The sequence below is a fragment of the Taudactylus pleione genome, unplaced genomic scaffold, assembly GCF_031769625.1.
Source record: "Taudactylus pleione unplaced genomic scaffold, aTauple2 ptg000041l, whole genome shotgun sequence".
NCBI lineage: Eukaryota > Metazoa > Chordata > Amphibia > Anura > Myobatrachidae > Taudactylus > Taudactylus pleione.
In genome coordinates, this window is record NW_028284443.1 from 45802936 (window position 1) to 45822028 (window position 19093).

General features: G+C 43.6%; 1 protein-coding gene across 2 annotated transcripts in view; it reads left to right on the plus strand.

Moving 5' to 3' along the window:
* The window catches only part of COL4A2 (collagen type IV alpha 2 chain), a 308996-nt gene that overhangs the window by 200498 nt on the left and 89405 nt on the right, over window positions 1-19093 (plus strand). For both annotated transcript variants that reach the window (XM_088458348.1, XM_088458357.1), the window contains exons 15-19: window positions 6546-6590; window positions 7574-7633; window positions 15459-15503; window positions 16336-16389; window positions 18489-18555. In XM_088458348.1, the coding sequence (XP_088314474.1) occupies window positions 6546-6590; window positions 7574-7633; window positions 15459-15503; window positions 16336-16389; window positions 18489-18555 (271 nt within the window). The remainder of the gene's footprint in view (window positions 1-6545; window positions 6591-7573; window positions 7634-15458; window positions 15504-16335; window positions 16390-18488; window positions 18556-19093) is intronic.

Sequence of the window (19093 nt, forward strand, 5' to 3'; positions counted from 1 at the left end):
CAGTCCTTGTTTGGGCTATGTATACATTAATGAGACTGGTATTTGGACCTGTCATTCCTCGTTACTAGCTGTTGATCAGGATGTTCTTTTTCTATGCATTCCCCCGTCTCTCTGTGGTAGATAGGTCGGCAACCCAGGTAAGCAGGTGCAGGCTTATGTGTATAGTATATATGATATATGGTATATATATAGGTACATATACACAAAGTAAATAAATGCACACAGAATTAAAATACCCCAAATTTTATACCAATAGGGATAAGATGAGCACATAAGCAGTTGTTATAGTGGGTAGGCGGATGGGTGAGCGGAGCCCAAAGCGGGATTTGTCTCTGTTGTGAGAGCCTGGAGCGTTGTGAGGGACCAATGGTGAAGGACAAGGATATTATGTAGTGGAGGGTTATCTGGTTTTAGTACGGTCAGTGACACCCAAATACTGGCTTCTTTCAAAATACACAATAAAGATAAACAGAGATGTGGGACCAAAGTTGTTCAAAATAAATGAAAGACACAAACAGTAGCCATAGGGGCTATTAGGCTTTCTATTCAAGATGTAACTATAAATCAGGTATCAGTTCAGTATTAACATTTTCACAAACCTCAAAATGTGTGGCTACATTCAAATGCATCCAGTATTTACCCCACATGTAAACAAAATGAATGTATTTGCACCCCTTGTATTGCAACATGGTTTGTCCAGGTTCACAGTTACTAGCTATGGGGTCCATTTACTAAGCAGTGTTAGGAGACAGAGTGAAAAGTGATAAGGTGCCAACCAATCAGCTCCTAACTAGAGGCTATGGGTTCGATCTGTGTTGAATTTTTGTGTTTATGTATGTACAGTACATATAAATATAACTAAAAATGTCAATATTATACAGATATCTTATGGGGAGTATCCACTTAGCGATTTAAACAAGCGATTGCACGATAACGATGTCATTATCGTGCAATCGCTTGCAAATCGCACATGCATCGTGCATGCATCGGGCATGTTTTGCACGGAAGCGCCCCGCGATGCGCGTGCCCGCGGGTCGCTTCCGACATCCGACATCGCCCGCACATGCTGGTCAACCTGACGATCTCGTCAGGTTCTGCATGTGCGGGGATGAGGGATGTGCCGGGACTGAATGAGTGAACGTTCAGTCTAGGCACATCACTAGCTATACAAACGACAGCACGATTGCAATGTCGCAATCGTGCTCTCGTTTCTATATCGCTAAGTGGATACCCCCCATTAGTGATGGGATATATGAGATTACAGTTAAAAAGCTTGATAGAGATATAAAATATTAAAATCTAGATGAAACACAGGTTCTTAATAGAGATGTGCGAGTTCGGTTTTTATCGGATTTACTCGGATATGTTTCGGATCTCAAAAACTGCATTTTATTGGCTATCAGCTATCACGTATTTTGGATAGCCAATAAAATAAATCCGAACTTGCGATAATTTTGCCGAAAAGAAGCAAGTAAATCTGACTAAATCCGAACCCGCACATCACTAGTTCTTAATGTTGTATGTATGCAATCAAATGAAACATTGCTGACAAACTGCCATGCCAAGTAATTACAATGTATGATATGATGCAGCAAATAAAGTAAATAAAGCCAGAACCCAGCAGGAATTTCTTCAATGTATTGTGCTGCTTTCTGAAACGGAATCTGCACCGTGGGATGTGATGTGCTTCTTAACAATCAGACTGTCAACAAGCCATAAGTAGACCCCGGAAGGTACACAGCATGATGACGGTAGTAACACTGTAAACATGAATTAACATCATGATTATCGTTGTACTTTCAGCACTTGCAAAATTATTAAAGTAGCATTTTACACCTGCTGACATTGTGGTGCCTGCCGGTCGGGGTCAACACACTGCTTGCCAAAATTTTGATTGTCAACAAACGATATGTACCCCTGCATGGCCAAGGTGGCAAGTAATACCCCTTTTCCACTGCCAGCAGTAACCCGGATTTTTGCACATGAGCGCGCAGCAACCTGGGTTATTTTGCTGTGTGAAAAGGCAGGGTTGAAATAAGCCGGGTCGAGTGATTTCAGCCCTGGTCACGTGAAGCAGTGACCAGGCTCGTGAAGCAGTGAGAACAGGTAACCCCTAGCTCGTGAAGCAGTGTGAACAGGTAACCCGGGTCGATGCGATCCGGGTCTCATTCTCTGCATTATCATCACATGACGCCGATGGCATCATCGACCCGGCGTTAGTGCCGGGTCGGGCCACCTGTCTGACAGGGGTCTCAGTCGGGTCTTTCCCTGGATGGGTGTGTGAACATCATCCTGGGTGCGACCCACCAAACTAGTGGAAAAGGGGTATTACAGAACACTAGGGTACAAAAGGGTAGCATGTAAAAGGTAGGGTTACAGGGTAAGAGGTCATAAAACAGCACATTAATATACAGTATTAGGAACATTAACATGGTTTGCTCAGATGACAAAAATGTTACATACAAAAGTATTTAAAAAGATGAAATGTTAGCTACAATTAGTTGTGCCTGCAGGATCCTACGCCATCTTCTTCACTCCTCCCTATTGAAAGGAGAGCCGGGTAACTAAAAAGGGATCGATTCAGAGCCCTCCACGTCCTTGGCACTGCATGCACTCTGGCAGTGCGCATGCATGAACTTAGGGCCTGATTCAGCTTTGGGAATAGAGTAAGATATAGGGGTCTATTTACTAAGCAGTGTTAGGAGCCAAAGTGAAAAGTGATGAGGTGCCAGCCAATCAGCTCCCGTCATTTTTAAACACAGCCTGTGAGATGGCAGTTAGGAGCTGATTGGTTGGCACCTTATCACTTTTCACTCTGTCTCCTAACACTGCTTAGTAAATGGACCCCATAGCTAGTAACTGTGAACCTGGACAAACCATGTTGCAATACAAGGGGTGCAAATACATTCATTTGTTTACATGTGGGGTAAATACTGGATGCATTTGAATGTAGCCTACAAATACTTCACAGCTTTATTTTTGCACTGCAATTTAGATGTCAGTTTGAACACACTCCTCCTGAATCTAAATCTCTCTGCACATTCTACATATACCCTCCTCTGCAGTGCAACATGGTATTACCAAGATGCACAGTTACTTGCCATATCTTACTCTATTCCCAAAGCTGAATCAGGTCCTTAAATAACTCATGTGTACTAACACTGCACTAGTGATTAGTGGTAAAATTGTCAGCGTTAGGGATCCCGGGGAGTCGGGGACAGATGCTTTTCGGAGCAGCTGTCCCTGCACCAGAGCAATCTTGAATTGCGAGACGGATTCCAAACTAACAGGGCATATTGATGAATATGCCCCCTAATGTTTTACTACTACTACTACTGTGCTTCCTTTACTAGAATAGTAATAATTTTTGCCCCCTTTAGTAAAATAGTAATGAGTTTTTAAATATAAAGTGTCCCCATCAGTATAAAATGTCCTCCTTAGTATATCCATAAATATAAACTATGCTACCTTTATTTTGTATAGGCAAAACCAACCTTACTTTGTCCTAAAACTAATTGCTGCTTTAAATCTAGCAGCTACCTCACATATATTGCAACAGCACCCACAAATCGTGGTCTTTAACATTAGGACCCAGGAGTCTCTTGGACATCATTTATTGACATTCGTGGTGTCATGAATCGGGTTCTTAGCCCCACTTACTATACCCAGCGCTGCCACATCATTGGGCTACGCACATTTCCAGTGTGCCAGCCGCAACCCAGTTCTCCACAGAACATGTGTAAACAGACACTCCGGCTGCATGGGTGCAGCTATGTTGGATTTCCCTGTGTGGCTCCCCAGTCCAATCCCTGTGCTGCAGCCTTGATCAAATGATACTGGCAGTCTATAGGCTTCCACTGTTGCCTATTAAAACTCCTTAAGGAGAATAACACATTACCAGAGCAACATCTTCCTGAGATAGTTCCTGGTACTCAGGCTTCAGTCATTCCTGTGCTGCTCCTATTTGCTATAATTTTTCTGTGTCTTACCATCTACAGTTTTGCGTCTTGTCACCTGTATCCTGCTCAGTGTACTCATATTATTTACCAGCTATTCTGTGTCTGCAGTCCTCAGCAGGCTGCTGTTATCCTGTTGCGGTTCTTTCAGGAGGTTCCCTAAACATCAGTACATCTGTACTATATCTCTATCCCTCTGGCAGCTAAACCATAGGTCGGTACTGGGGTTTCGTTTTTCCTGTTCTGAGTTTCTACACTGATGCTGTTCCTTAGCGTCACTGGGCCTGATTCAGAACCACTCGCGAGCGCTGAGTGCTCGCAAGCGGGTCGATGTTGCCCTAGTGCGCATGCGCACAACGGAGGGAGCTCCGTCGTGCGCATGCGCCAGACCCGAATAGCGACGGCCAAGCCAAGCCGTCGCTATGGGTCTCGCACCAAAGGGGGTGTGCTGTCGATGGTGAGTGACAGCACGCCCCCTTTGGTGGGCGTACCGGGGCGTGGCTGCCCAGACGGAGGCGTTCCCATGGGAACGCCTACCGTCTGGGTCCGGCCCCACTGACATCACTAGTGATGTCAGTGGGAGTGCTTTTGGCTCTGATACCGCAGGGTCTCGTCGCAAGCCTGATGGTCGCGATGGTCTTGACCATCGTGACCATCTTTTTGGCCGCTCGTATAAGCTGTGGGTGGTCACCCACAGCTATGCGAGCGACCAGGAGGCCGCTCCAATAATAGGTAGGATGGCCCTGATTCAGAGCGAGCGCTCTTGTCAGAGCGTCCGGCTATGAATCAGGCCCACAGTCCGTTTCCATGGCTGAGGTGGGCTCCGGCTTCCAGGTTTACTCGGCTGATTAAGTCAGGGGTCCTGGCTGCTGTATCTCCACTTCTAGTTCTGAGTTCCTACAGCTCTACAGTTAGCGGCCGCTGATTGGCTCCGACTTCTGACAGTTCCCACGTGGGCTGGTCAATGAATCAGAAGCAAAAGCCAGTCAACGTCCACTCTGGCTGCCGGCTCCTAACTCACTGATCAGTCGGCAAATGGTTAGCGCTATATATGGTCACACACATGCAGCGCTAACCTTATGGTTCGGGTGTCCGTTTTTTTTTAGTTGCAAATACCCCATCTTTATGCTATGGAGACCAGCACGATGGAGGAGGTGAGTATAGGATCTTTAATGCAGGTACTCCAAAAGGGATTCTACTTGGAGAAGGGGACATGATCACCTGGCAGCAGGTAAGTACTGTATGTGTGAGTGGGTAGGTGTATGTAATAAACTTTTACTTGTCACGGTGTGTGTGTTATGTCTTTTTTTAACTATTTATTTTACAGTGGGGGTATGTGTCCAAGGCTGAAACTAGGTTCTTCCTCTGCTCCCCGTGGGACTTGGGGATGTGGTACCCACATGCAGAAAAACCATTCAGCTCTGATGGGTTGGCCCTACTAGAGCATAATGGCTTACCATGATCGCTGGCCCTATATATGTCTGATGTATTATATACACTGCACTTTGTATGAAGCAGACTATAGCTTGTTAAGTGCTAATTATGTCCTATTCATGGACTATTCATGGACGGAATTAAAATCAAGCATTTAGAAAAAAAAACACTAGAAATCCTGCATTTGTCCCTGTAGAGGGCAGCACTTAGAGCTTTTAAAGTGCATCAGGTTGCCCAACATAGCTCTAGTTGAACAAGCCTATTTGTATGAGGTGCAAAGACTGCTTGAATGGAGCTAGGAAAACTGTTTACTCCTAAATACTATGAAATCTAAAGAGATGGTAATTGATTTTAGGAGGATGGATTGTGGACCCAAATTACCGGTGGTTTTGGATGATATGGTCATTGAGGAGGTGGATTCCTTTAAATTTCTAGGAGTTCATATCTCAAAGGATCTGTCCTGGTCTTTGAATTCTTCAGCTGTGGTAAAAAAGGCGCAGCAACGCCTTTTCTTCCTGCGGAGATTGAAGTCAGTTTGTCTGAGTACGGAGACGCTGCTAACTTTTTATCATTGTATAATAGAGAGTGTTCTGATTTATGGGATTATTATATGGTTTGGGTATTGTACTGCTGCAGATCGGGGTGCTCTTGAGCGGGTGGTTAAGACTGCAAGCAAAATAATAGAAGAGAAATTACCTCAAATTCAAGTTCTCTATGAGAGTAGAGTATTAAAGCGGGTATCCTAGCTGATCCTAGTCATCCCAATTATATGGTGTTCGAAAGATAACCATCAAATATACGTTTTAGGAGTGTGCGCGCACATACAAAGCGGTTATATAATAGCTTCTTTCCAGTAGCTGTTAGTTTATGGAACCGTTAAAATGCACTGACCTGAGTATTGTGGAAATGTTTTACTGGTTTATTTTATATGCTGAAGTGTTTGTAAATTGACATTTCGTTGACAATTTAACATGTTCTGTTTTGTTGTTGATGACAATAAAGTGTATTGTATTGTAGATGCATTTGCACAAATAGAAAAGCTCTGCTTATAAATTAGCGTTACTGTACCCATTCTCAGAGAAACATGAACACGCTCTACTTATTACATTAAAATACCATGCTTATTACATTATTAAATGTCATATTTATTTATAGGGAGACAAAGGTGAAAAAGGCGAAAAAGGAATTCCTGGACATACAGTAAGAACATTTTTACAAAAACATTTTTTATTGATACAGCCAAATTAATATTTTTCCTTTTTTTGTTCTTGTATGTTTTATTTATTACATTGATCATCTCTGTAACTATTTTATTAATTAACTTATTTAACTATATATCTGTAATTCAGTTGCTGCACATGTAGGTAATAAACTATAATTCATTTATGAAAAACTAGCATAGACAATGGAGTGGGGGGATCTAATGCAGGAGTCTCCAATGTTAATTGTGGTGTGAGCTACTTTAGAGAAACAAAACCTCCTTTCTAGCTTCTACTGAGCTCCTAAAATTATACAGAAAAAAAATCTGGCTAATAACCAAACAATTGAAGGTAATTTAATAAAAAAAAAATGTTTCATAGAAAACAACAATGCATTTAATTATTACAGTGATATGGTATGTGCAGTAGAGGAGTAAAAGATATAGGCAGGGCTGCTGTGTGATTTTCCGGCAGGGCTGGGTGTGAGTCATTCGCCCTGCTGTAGCGTAGACGCCGTGGGTGGAACCACGGGTCAGCACATCAGGTGTAGAGGCTACGGCAATCACCTGACGTGCTTCCCTGTCATTTCACCCATGGCGTCGATGTCACGGGGGAGCACACGTAAGAGGTCACTTCCTCCTAGTTGACTCGGCAGTACTGAAGCTACAGTAGGTGATCTACCAAAATTAAGACCGCGAGCTACAGGTTGGAGACCACTGATCTAATGCATTGTTTAATCTTGAAAACGGCCTCTTTCTATTATGTATATAGTGTATGTATAACTGTTATACATGTTTTTATATATTACATGTCATGGAAACAGGTAAAGTAGATATCTAAAAGTTCTGTGTATGCTCTTTGTTCTTACTTTTTCTACCATTAGAAAATACGTCTCACCAGATTTTACTTATGCAATTTAAATCATCCTAATGTCTAGCATAAAGCCCATATTCTTTTCTTATTGTAAATTCTAATCATTTCTAGGGTGTAGCAGCTTTACGAGAAGAGGGAGAAGAAGGTATCATTGGCTTCCCTGGACAAAGGGTAAATTACTTGCAGCACATTTCAAGAATTACATATCAGTTTATTAAATACAAAAATAATTAAAGCTGCATAGACATGAGTGTAAGCTGCAGTGGAAGTATCCTCTCACCTTCTGTATTCATATTCACTGTGTGTTCACTTACTCTCCATCATTGTACAGCATTGTCTGTTTAAGTCGAACACAGGCAAATGTTGTTGTATGTGGATTTTGTATCTGTATACTGTATTAAGTAGTTAGAATTACTTACTGATTGAAGAATGCTTGAGACACAAGAGCAGTGCAGGGCCAGTATAACAATGGGACTGATGGGACTACGGCCCCAGGCCTCCACATAAAAATAGGCCCATCATTATGATAGCATGATGATGACCAACCGCTCATCTGACCACACAGTCGGCCATAAATCATAAGTGTTAAAATTGTACTTCTATTTTCCTCACAAAACCATGTTATTTTTCTGTTGGGGCAGATATCGCCGTGGGAGCACTGGCCACATCCCACTGGTTACAGCAACCTCACTTCTCACAATAGGTTCTTGATCAATTTGTGGCTTTTACTCTGACACCGAAGCAGATTATATTGTAAATTATCTGTCACCTACAACCCTCATTAAACCGACAATTGAACAGACCATGCATAATTTAACATGTTACATTATTGGTATTGTATAGCTCCTACCTTCTGCACCTCCCAGTGAGGCTAATAATGTGGTGCTGCCCAGTGATGTCATTCCCAGCCTATCACTGACAGAAAAGTATGAAGCATGCAGGGTTCACTTAGGTTAATTTGACTAAACACAACCCTTCTATTCTCTATTGTCTGCAATAAGGGAGAGGTTAATTTAAATACCCGAGACGGTAAAGTGGAGGGCACCACAGGGAAAATAAAAACAGTGAATGAGTAACATTATGACATGTATTCAGTGCTTTAGGTGCCCCCTAAACCTTAATGGTGCAGATGACAGCCTTATGTCACCTAGTGGAAGCACTAGCCCTGGTTCCAGTAGTAAAATATCTTCTATATTAATATTTTTTACGAGCAAGCTTGACCTTTTCTGTGCAGCTATGAATATTGATGAATATTAATGAAAGTAGTGGAGTTATATGAATGTGGTTGCTTCTGTGCAAGAGCAGTGTACTGGACCCCCTTCTCCCTATATAACAATGAAGTAAATAAACACCAGTATGAGCCCCTATCTCCCCTTACTAGCAGTCTGTACTCTGCAGGCCCCCTCCTCATCTACTTGTGGTCTTTTTAGTCTGTTGTGCAGACTACGCCATGTACCACGACAGACATAGGGGGGTATCCAAATAGCCGCGTTAACGATAAGTTTTCTCTGGAGAAAGCTTTTTGGACCATTCGGCCGAATTAGCCACTTTTCGCATGTTTGCGCGCTCCTTTTTATTGTGCTATCCCACTGCAAAACCGGAGATAACCAATTTGTACGATAATTCTTGCATGAATGACAGGCAATAAGTACAGGTGAAACAAGGGTAATCAGCCAGTACCACCAAAAAAGGTAAACTAAGGTAGGGTAATGGTATAGAAGTGTGTTAGTGGCCATAATCCAAGGGTTTGAGGTTCTTAAATTGTGTCAAATGACTGTTATATGCATTTTTGTGAAAATGGCCACAATAAATGCTGTAGTTAAATTAGGGGTACATGAAAATGGGTGTAAGTATATTTTTGTGTCATTATAGGGCATTTTTCTTTAAACTTGCACTTGCGCCTGCAGTGTTAAAACACATGTCCCATCCATACAGCACCCCCATATACCTGTCCCATTACTTTAAACCCATTTTCCAAAACTTTTATTTTTTCATCCCGAAAATGACATGTCATTATTATCCAAATTAAGCTGAATCAAAAATTATTTTTGCCTAATTAGTCACTTAGTGGTTCTGCACCAAGTCCTGATTTTATTTTGGCCAATTTATCGCCTGCTCAGAGGTGTTTAAAACTATTTTGCTATAATTCCTATACCAGTGTTCTCTTATGCACAAACCGCGGCTAATAGGATAGCCCGATAACCATTTTTACAAAACAATTTTCACCGGTGAAAACTTTTCTGAGAAAAACGGGTTATCGGGGGTTCAATTTGATACCTCCCCCCATAGTCACATGACATGGTGAAATCATAGGGGGGAATTAAATTCCTTTGTGGGCCGTGCTGATTAATGGACTCCAGAATTATAATTAATAGTTAATATTTTAGGTAATAGTGACTGATTGAAAGCAGGGGAGGACAAAGACATAGCCGAGTGGCAGAGGTGACATTGCAATCCTTATCCACTCTACAAAAAAAAAGTAAGAATTTCCCGCCAGATAAAATTTAACTAATAAAGTAATTTAACATTAAACACCATTGCCAATCATCAGCCAATCACAGTACCAAATAGTCTGGCTAGGGAAATCCCTGTCCCTTACATAAAACATGGGCAGGGATCTCCCAGTGGCGCATGCAAGTGGTGTTTCTGAGTACCCATACATTTCCCCGGCAGACTTATTTTTATTTCTGAGATGGAGACTCTGGGCCTAATTCTGAGTCAGATGCAATGTCGATGTTACATACAGTTGAGCAATTTCTTTCTACTGCGCATGTGTCTAATTTGCACTGCGCATGCACCCAGAGTCCATGCACCCAGAGTCATACGTGGTCTCAGAAATGTCTTGAAAATGTATTGGGCATTCCTGGGTGATGACTGGGAGGTCACAGGGAGGTAGCTAAACGGAGGCATGGAGATGGTCCGTCGTATGGCTGTGTTATGGAAGTGTTGCAGCCATGTCACTGAACTGGTTGCAAACTCAGTGTTACGATTCCCACACAGTTAGGGGATCACAGGACTGCTGACCAAGGACAATACTGGGTAGAGGAGTGGCAGTCCTTCCACTACTGGTGCTAGCTGGAGTATGCTGCAGGTAAATGGTACTAGAACTGATGTATAAACACGGTATTCTAGCTGCGACAGATGGTTATGATCTTGTTATGATATCCAATGCCTACTCCATGTGAAAAGTCTAGAACCAGGCTAGTGAGATCTTCTGCCAATAACAACAGCCCATTGTTCTCTTAGAACTGGGATACGTTCACCGGTACTTAGGCGGCCACCTGGACTTATAGCTCAAGGTAGTAGTAATTCACACGGAGCAGCAAAAGGATTCAGTGGTGAGAGCAACAGTAGGAATGGGGACTAAATCGTGGATAGTAGATATGATTATAGATCCAGAACAGGAGGTGGTACACTATCGATGCGGCAAGAAGTTGGTTCAAGATGCTGTTGGTAGTAAATGTGGTATGGTTGTAAGAGTAGAAAAGGCAGCCTGAGGCCCGTACTGAAGGGGAAGATATTTGAATTGGCTTTGAGAGCCAGTGGTGCGTCTTGGAGCCAATGCTGAAGAGTTTGACAATTGATTTGGCTTTGAGAGCTGATGGTGCGGCTTGGAGCCGATGCTGAAGAGTTTTACAATTGATTTGGCTTTGAGAGCCGATGTTGCAGCTTAGAGTCCATACTGAAGTGTTTTTTTAGTAGAAATTAGTGTACAGTTTGTGTACAAATTAGCGTCCAAAATCCTGACGGACAGTACATAAGTTTGAGTACAATTTAGTGTACAAGTTTCTGTACAAATTAGCGTCCAAAGTCCTGACAGACAATACATAGATTTGAGTGCAAGTTTGTGTACTGGTTTGTGTACAAATTAGCATCCACAGTCCTAAAAGAAAATACATAGGTTTGAGTTCAAATTTGTGTACAGGTTGGTACAAACTAGCATCCAAAGTCCTGATGGACAATACATAAGTTTGAGTACAAGTTTGTGTACAAGTTTGTGTACAAATTAGTGTACAAATTAGCGCCCACTGACTTGCCGAGAATGCTGATTCGGCTTGGAGGGCCGTCACTGCCGATGCAGCTAGGAAGCCGCAGGTGGAATAAGGAAGTGCGGGAGTTGATGGTGTGGCTAGGGAGCCATCGGAGAGGCCACAAGAGCCGGAGGCAGCTGGGAGACAACACCAATGAGACGGAGATCCTTCCAGCAGAGTCGACAGGATACTGCTCATGCCGCTGAGCCAAGTGAACCCACAGGAAAGCTATAGTCGGCGAGGCGGCAAAAGTCCAGTGTGTACAAATAGGAGGATGGACCAATCATGCTGCACTGAGGATGATACATTACTTCCTGAGGCGTGCTGATCGCCTAGCAACAGAAGAAACTGGAGTAAACCGTCCTGACTGGGTAATCTGCTTGAAGGAGACAAGTCGTGACCGTGACTTGTAACAGTTCTCAGATATAGAATGTCTAGGGACTGTGATGCAGCTGGGTCATCAGGCAGGGCTAGACAAGTAACCCAAGCTGTGGAGCAGGAGTGACCTGAACTGTGGTATTGCAGGATATCAAGACAAGACAAGACAGGCAAAGCACAGACTATGACCAGACAGAAAAGAAGTGGACAAAGAGTAGATGGACAATTCAGAGCTGAACGCTCTGACCAGAGCGCTCGCTCTGAATCAGGGCCCTCCTACCTTTTTTTGGAGCGTCGTCATGGACGCTCGCATAGCTGTGGGTTACCACCCACAGCTATAGCGAGCGTCCATGATGATGGTCGCGATGGTCATGATCATCACGACCATCGGGCTTGCGACGGAGACCCTGCGGTAGGGTCTCGCTGCCGCAAGCCCTGGAGTGATTTTGGCTCTATCAGAGCCAAAATCACTCCCACTGACATCACTAGTGATGTCAGTGGGGCCGGTTTCAGACGGTAGGCGTTCCCATGGGAACGCCTCCGTCTGGCAGGCACGCCCTCGGCACACCCACCAAAGGGGGCGTGCTGTCAATATCGACAGCACGCCCCCTTTGGTGCGAGACCCGGAGCGACAGCTTGGCTGTCGCAGTCCGGGTCTCGCGCATGCGCACGACGGAGCTCCCTCCGTCATGCGCAGTGGGGCAACATCGACCCGTTTGCGAGCGTCCTTTGCTCGCAAACGGGTCTGAATGACCCCCATAGACCAGACAGACACAACAAAGGAGAACAGGATACTGGATGTGGCCTAGAGGGACAAGGTGCAGCTTTAAGAGGTGAGTGTTCTTGGCAATGATGCGGCCTTATGGCTGAGGTACAGGTTTGAGAGCTGGAATAATCTTGGCTAGGATGTGGTCTTATGGTCAGGTGCAGCTTTGAGAGCTGAAGTATACTTGGCTAAGATGCGGCCATGGTGCAGCTTTGAGAGCTGATGAAAACTTGACTGGAATGCGGCCTAGTGGCTGAGGTACAGCTTTGAGAGCTGGGATGATCTTGGCAAGATGCGGCCTAGGGCCGAGTTGCCGCTGAGTCAGACAAGATGGACTAGGCAAGGATGCGGCCTGATTGCTGCGGTGCAACTGTGACAGCTGGGGTGCGGCTACTGAGTCATGATGGTACAGACAAAGCTCGATGCGGCCTTGCCGGCCGTGATGCGGCTTAGGCAGCCGAGGTGCGGCTACTGAGCCGTGATGGTACAAACAGAGTTCGATGTGGCATTGCAAGCCGAGGTGTAGGAACCAGACTGCAGACAGGCGCACTCAGACGCGGCAGGAACACAGGCTGGAGGCAGCGTAGTGGAGAACACTCCAGATGGATGGCTATAATTAAACAGACACAGCTTGATGTGGCCTAGCAGGCAGAGGTGCAGGAAACAGATGGCAGACAGGTGCATTCAGATGTGGCAGGAATGCAGGCTGGAGGCAGTGGGGTGGAGAATACTGCAGGTAGAAAAGCTGGAACAAAACAGACAAGGCTTGACAGGCTGTGGTATGGAAATTTTATAGGGCTGGATACTGACAGATTCAGGATACAAAACTGTAGAACTAGGAAGACCGGCTAGGACTCAGACTTCTGAGGACAGACCAACAAACATAGCCTGTCAGACAGTATAACTGGCACTGAGTACAGGGCTGGCTGTAACTTAAGTAATGCAGGGTCCAATCAGAGCCATTTCTTGCAGAGAGCTTCTCCTAATCACAGGCTAGTGTGCACCTGAGCTTTGCACAGACAGATGATTAATTAGTGAGCACCTGAGATCTGCACACAGACAGGCAGGAATGACAGGCTATGAGCTGTACACAGACAAGACAGGATTTCCAGCTGCCTGTAACAGCTGGAACAAGGACAGGACATGATGCAGTGTCCCAGTCGCAACTATGGCTGGGACCTGCCACTAAGATAATCCGCTACCCTTTGAGGGTGGACTCCAGACACCCCAATGTCAGTAAGGGGAGCAAAAATCTTGGCTTAAACAGAGAATGATCAATGTCTCAGACGATGTCTCTTTTTCTTCCACACCTGTTTGGTCACATAATCTCTCACATTGGATGCCATACTCTGACAGACAATCTGCACCTAGCATGGGACTGGTGCAATGAGGCTGGTGCATTGGAGCTGTTACAGATGGTTGTCTAAAGACACACCAATCGGTATTTGATCGTCTAAAGACACTCAAAGTGGGTGTCTCAGGCCTTGTACATTCAGACGTATGCTTGTACACCAGGGAAGGGCTGATAGCGGCATTTGCATAAAGTCACAGAAGCAATATCGGTAAAAGATTCAAACACAGACACTGTCCAACTCAGATTCAGGCCCTTTGTTTCTACAAAGGGCAATCCTGCAATTGTAAGGACCCAATATTTTTTCACCATCACAAGTTTTTTGTATTGGGGAGAGGGGACAATCAGACTTATTGGGGAGAGGGGAAAAGCAGACTCTTTGCATTGGCTCCCATGCGCATATGTGCATCTTCATTTAAATCCCCCGTATTTAAAACAAACAATTCTCAGCTTGCCATATACAGGACTCAAACTCCCAACCTCATATACTACAACCAAACACTTAGCACATGGCGCTATTTGCTTTTGCGTCAGAAGCATTGGACTTCTAACTATATGAACCTAGTTCTAATTGTCAGTTTACACCATTGCAGCTAAGCAGAGCTATGTAGTGTGGCTGCATGTAATCTGTGGATGCACACTGCATAGATCTGCTTAGCAATGGTTTAAACTAACAATTATAACTAGCTAATAGCTCATTTGTTACTGTAATGCAGTGGTTAGTAACTACCAAAAGAGGTCCAAGGAAGGACATCAGTTGAACCGGCAACAGGGTCATGGACACCCAAGGCTCATTGCTGTGCATGGGGATAGAATTGTACCCCATCTGGTCCAATCCCACAGAAGAGCATATGTGGCACAAGTTTCTGAAAAATTTAATGCTGGCTATGATAGAAAGGTATTAGAACACACAGTGCATTGTGCTTGCTGTGTATGGGGCTCTGTAGTGCAGACTGGTCAGAGTGCCTGTGCTGACCCCTGAAAGCGCCTTCAATAGGCACGTGAGCGTCAGAACTGAACCATGGAGCAATGGAAGAAAGTGGCCTGGAATGATGAATCATAATTTCTTTTACATCATGTGGATGGCTAGGTGTGTGTGCGTCGTTTACTTGGGAAGAGATGGCACCAAGATGCATTCTGGCTGAAACTAGGTATATTTAGATGGCAATGCAAAAAACACCTTTAAATTGTTCTATTAACTGTCTTGCAAATAATATATTAAGAATAGTAGATTCATTGTAGAATGGAAAATGGCATTAGTTTAGAACACTGCCAATCTAACAGATGTTTTGTAAGTATCAGTAATCTCCTATCAAGTAATATAAAAAGAAAGCATGAGCTGGGTAAAGCTATTAGAATTGTTACATTTTGGCTATTTTAATGTACAATAACTCCCTCATCCAACAGATACTTGCAGTACAAATAAAATATGGTGTACTTCATATAGAGCATAATTGATTGAATTTCTAGGGGACTGCTGGCAATGACGGTCTGCTCGGAGAAACAGGAAGAGAAGTAAGTTAAAAAATTCTTCTGTTGAACTATCCCCATGAATATATTGATTTGTTGACTACTAAATAGAAATGATTAATTCTAGCTACGGTTAAAGAGTTGTGTTGCACACTTAGCTAACAGGGTAAGGAGGAAAGTTTCCCCCACATGTTTCACGTAATTTGATTCATTTCATCTATGTTGCCACTCTAAATATCTTTGGAAAGCATATTCAGGACTTATAGTACCGCTTTACAAAAGCATTCCATTAATGCCCCTATTTTCTGTAAGCTGTTAAAGCTTAAGTTTATTTTGTGTCATGCATTATTTTTTTTATTTGCAAATGTAAAGCTCTATTTAACTAAAATTATTATTATTATTATTATTACAGTGTAGGGGCTCATACATCAGAGCTGCGATTCTCCGTTCTGCCGATCCAATCCGTGGATTTGAGCTCATTGATGATAGGCGATCCGTCGGCGGATCCCAAAATGTAACATGTACATGATGTAACATGATACCGACTATTTTCGGGTCAGGATCGGGGAATCAAGATATTTCTACATGTTAAAAATTCCAGATTCCCCGACCCCACCGTCGGCAGAACAGGGAATGGATAGCAGCTAGATGTATTGGCCCCTTAAATCAACCAAGATGGTCATTTGTTTGTTTTCTCTTTCACTGAGTAACTGGCATGACCCATAAACATTAAAATGTTAAATTATACACACTTGCAGTCATTTGATGAACTATTCATTCACTCAGTTCTTCCTGCCTTCTGACTAACCAAGCTCTAATCTTTTGTCACCAATGATATTCTACTTAAATTAAAAAAATACTATTTGCAATTTAACAGGGATTGCCTGGGGCAAGTGGTAATCCTGGAACACCTGGCATGATTGGAATAAAGGTAAATATGTCACTCCACTTCTCAGTTTTTAAGTATTCTTCAGTCTTATGTATGTGACCTTAATTAACATGCATAACTAAAACATTTAGTGTCATCAAAGCACCACAGTAATATGAAAACCTATTCTTGAGTTATATTTTACAGTAAACATGTAAAAGACAATTTGATGTTCTCAGTCTCACCCACTTACTGCACAGTTATTTCTTTCAAATTATGCCATCATTTTTCTCAAACACCTGTTTCAGTGTGCTTTCTCCTAAACACAGGGCATTACTGCCTGTGGCATAATGTGTTATACAGGGCATTACTTCATATGGCATAATGTGTTATACAGGTTATTACTGCGTATAGCATAATGTGTTATACAGGGCATTACTGCATGTGGCATAATGTGTTATAGAGGCCATTACTGTGTGTGGCATAATGTGTTATAAAGGGCATTACTGTGTAAGACATACTGTGTAAGGTGCTTTACTGCACATGGCACTTATTCGCCATGAGGGGAGAGCTTGTGGGAAGCTCAGCACCTCCGTAAGTGCTGCGCATGCCCCACAGTGTGATGAATTGTGGGGTGTTCCGCAAGAACACGCCCCCTTTCCGGAAGTGCGCACCGTCTAAAAAAAGTTATTTCTTTATTTGGGGGGGGGGGGCGCAACTGGGAACTTTCGCCCTGCGCTCCACAATATCTAGAACCGGCCCTGACAACACACCTATGAACTGCCTTCCCTTTGGATCAATAACTGTCAACTGCCAGTAATTTTACTAATTGGGAATAAAATTCTACAGAGTGTTTACCTGTCAATATGAAAAAAGTCAGTAAAATGATACAACCACCAGATGCTACAATATTGCACAGATTACTTTCATATACTGTACAATTCTCTTGTTTAGAGTCATCAAGGCCCATTTTTTGCTTCTAATACTTTCAGTTGTGGAGAAATTCATATAGCACTGCATTGTGTCCATAAAACATTCTAGTCACTCACCAGATGGATCTGTACTGTAGTGGACCCATCTGGAGCCATTTCTGCTAAAATGTCTGAATACTATGGGCCTGATTCAGAACCGCTCATGAGCGCATAGCGCTCGCAAGCGGGTTGATGGTGGGCCATTGCACGCATGTGGCGTGCGCAAGCCCTGGAGAGAGTGAGAAATCACTCGTTCCGGGGCTCGCTACAAGACGGGGTGGCTTTTGATGTTGATCTATTAGAGCAGGAAGTCCACTCAGGCTTGCAAGACCTGAGACCCTACCACAGGGTCTCCTCGCAAGCCTGATGGTCGCGATAATTGCGACCATCGCCAAGCCGCACGCACACGCTGTGGGTGGTCACCCACAGCTGTGCAAGCGGTCTGGAGGCCGGTCAAAAAAAAAATAGGGACGCCCTGATTCAGAGCGAGCGCACGCAAATAGCGTACGCCTCTGAATCAGGCCCTATGTCATTAATGTCTGCCATGGATTTCAACTGATATGAAGCATGTGGCACGTTACATTTATCCAGTATTCATTGCAAAAGAAAGAGACATGGGAGGCATAATGGTGAATGGAAACAGACAGGTAGTAATAAAAATGACATTAGAACTCTCTGATCTGCCCACAAAACCTCCACTGTTTCTGTAATAGTTACTGCCAGAATATACCACATCCTCTAAAACACTACTAAAGAGTATTGTTCTCCTGGGTAACAAAATATTTCAAAGGAAACTTTGTTAGTGGGAATCTTCTTATGTCTATGGTACAGAAAAAACATAAACCGTCTTGGGTAGAAGAAATTATTTAAGCGTTAGTCATGGGTCTATTATCTATTGCTTAAGGCCATATAGGATTCCTGTTCCCCACTGAAACCTAACTGATAAAATATAACGTTAGTGTAATAAGCTGCTTTACAGGAACAACTCAGTTAATGGTTAGAAAATCCTATATAGTGTAAAGATCAAGTGGTTTAATGCCTGGCTCAGTGAGGAAGGATTTTCGCCAGCTATACAGAACAAATTCCGGGTCATTTAATATATTTCTTCCTAGCAGGCAACTATATTGCTAAATAAAAATATATAGGTTACTGCCATGTTTTACAAACAAATTTTTTCTTGACATTTTTTAGGGAGATCAAGGAGAAATTGGTACACAAGGACCAGTAACTTATGTTACACAGCCTGCAACGCGAAAAGGTAACTAGGAATAATTATCTTGAAAATACAGTCCAAACGGGATGTAGTCAGGATGCAGGCGGTTGAAATGCCGACCGCCAGAATCCCGGCATGCGACTAAAGATAGACATCTAAATACCGAGCGCCTATCGTTAGCCTCACGTCGAAATCCCGATGCCCGGCATACTGAATGTATGTTAGCCGGGCGTCGCAACGTGTTAGTCACGGGGGGAGGGTTAGGTTTAGGCCCTCCCAGGTGGGCTTAGGGTTAAGGGAAGGGGGGGTTAGGGTTAGACACCACCAGGGGGGAAGTCAGGGTTAGGCACCCCCGCGGGAGGGTTAAGTTTATGGTGCGGGGAGGGTGGGTTATGGTTAGGCACCCCGGGGGGGATTTAGGGTTAGGCATCACCCCCAGAGTCTTAGTGTTAGGATTAAGGGAGGGAGAGGGGAGAGCTAAAGATACTTACGAGCCAGCATCAGGATTTTCATCTGTCGTGCTTCTCTCTTCGGGATTTGAACCGGCTGCTTGTAAGCCGTTGGTATTATATAACCAACCCGT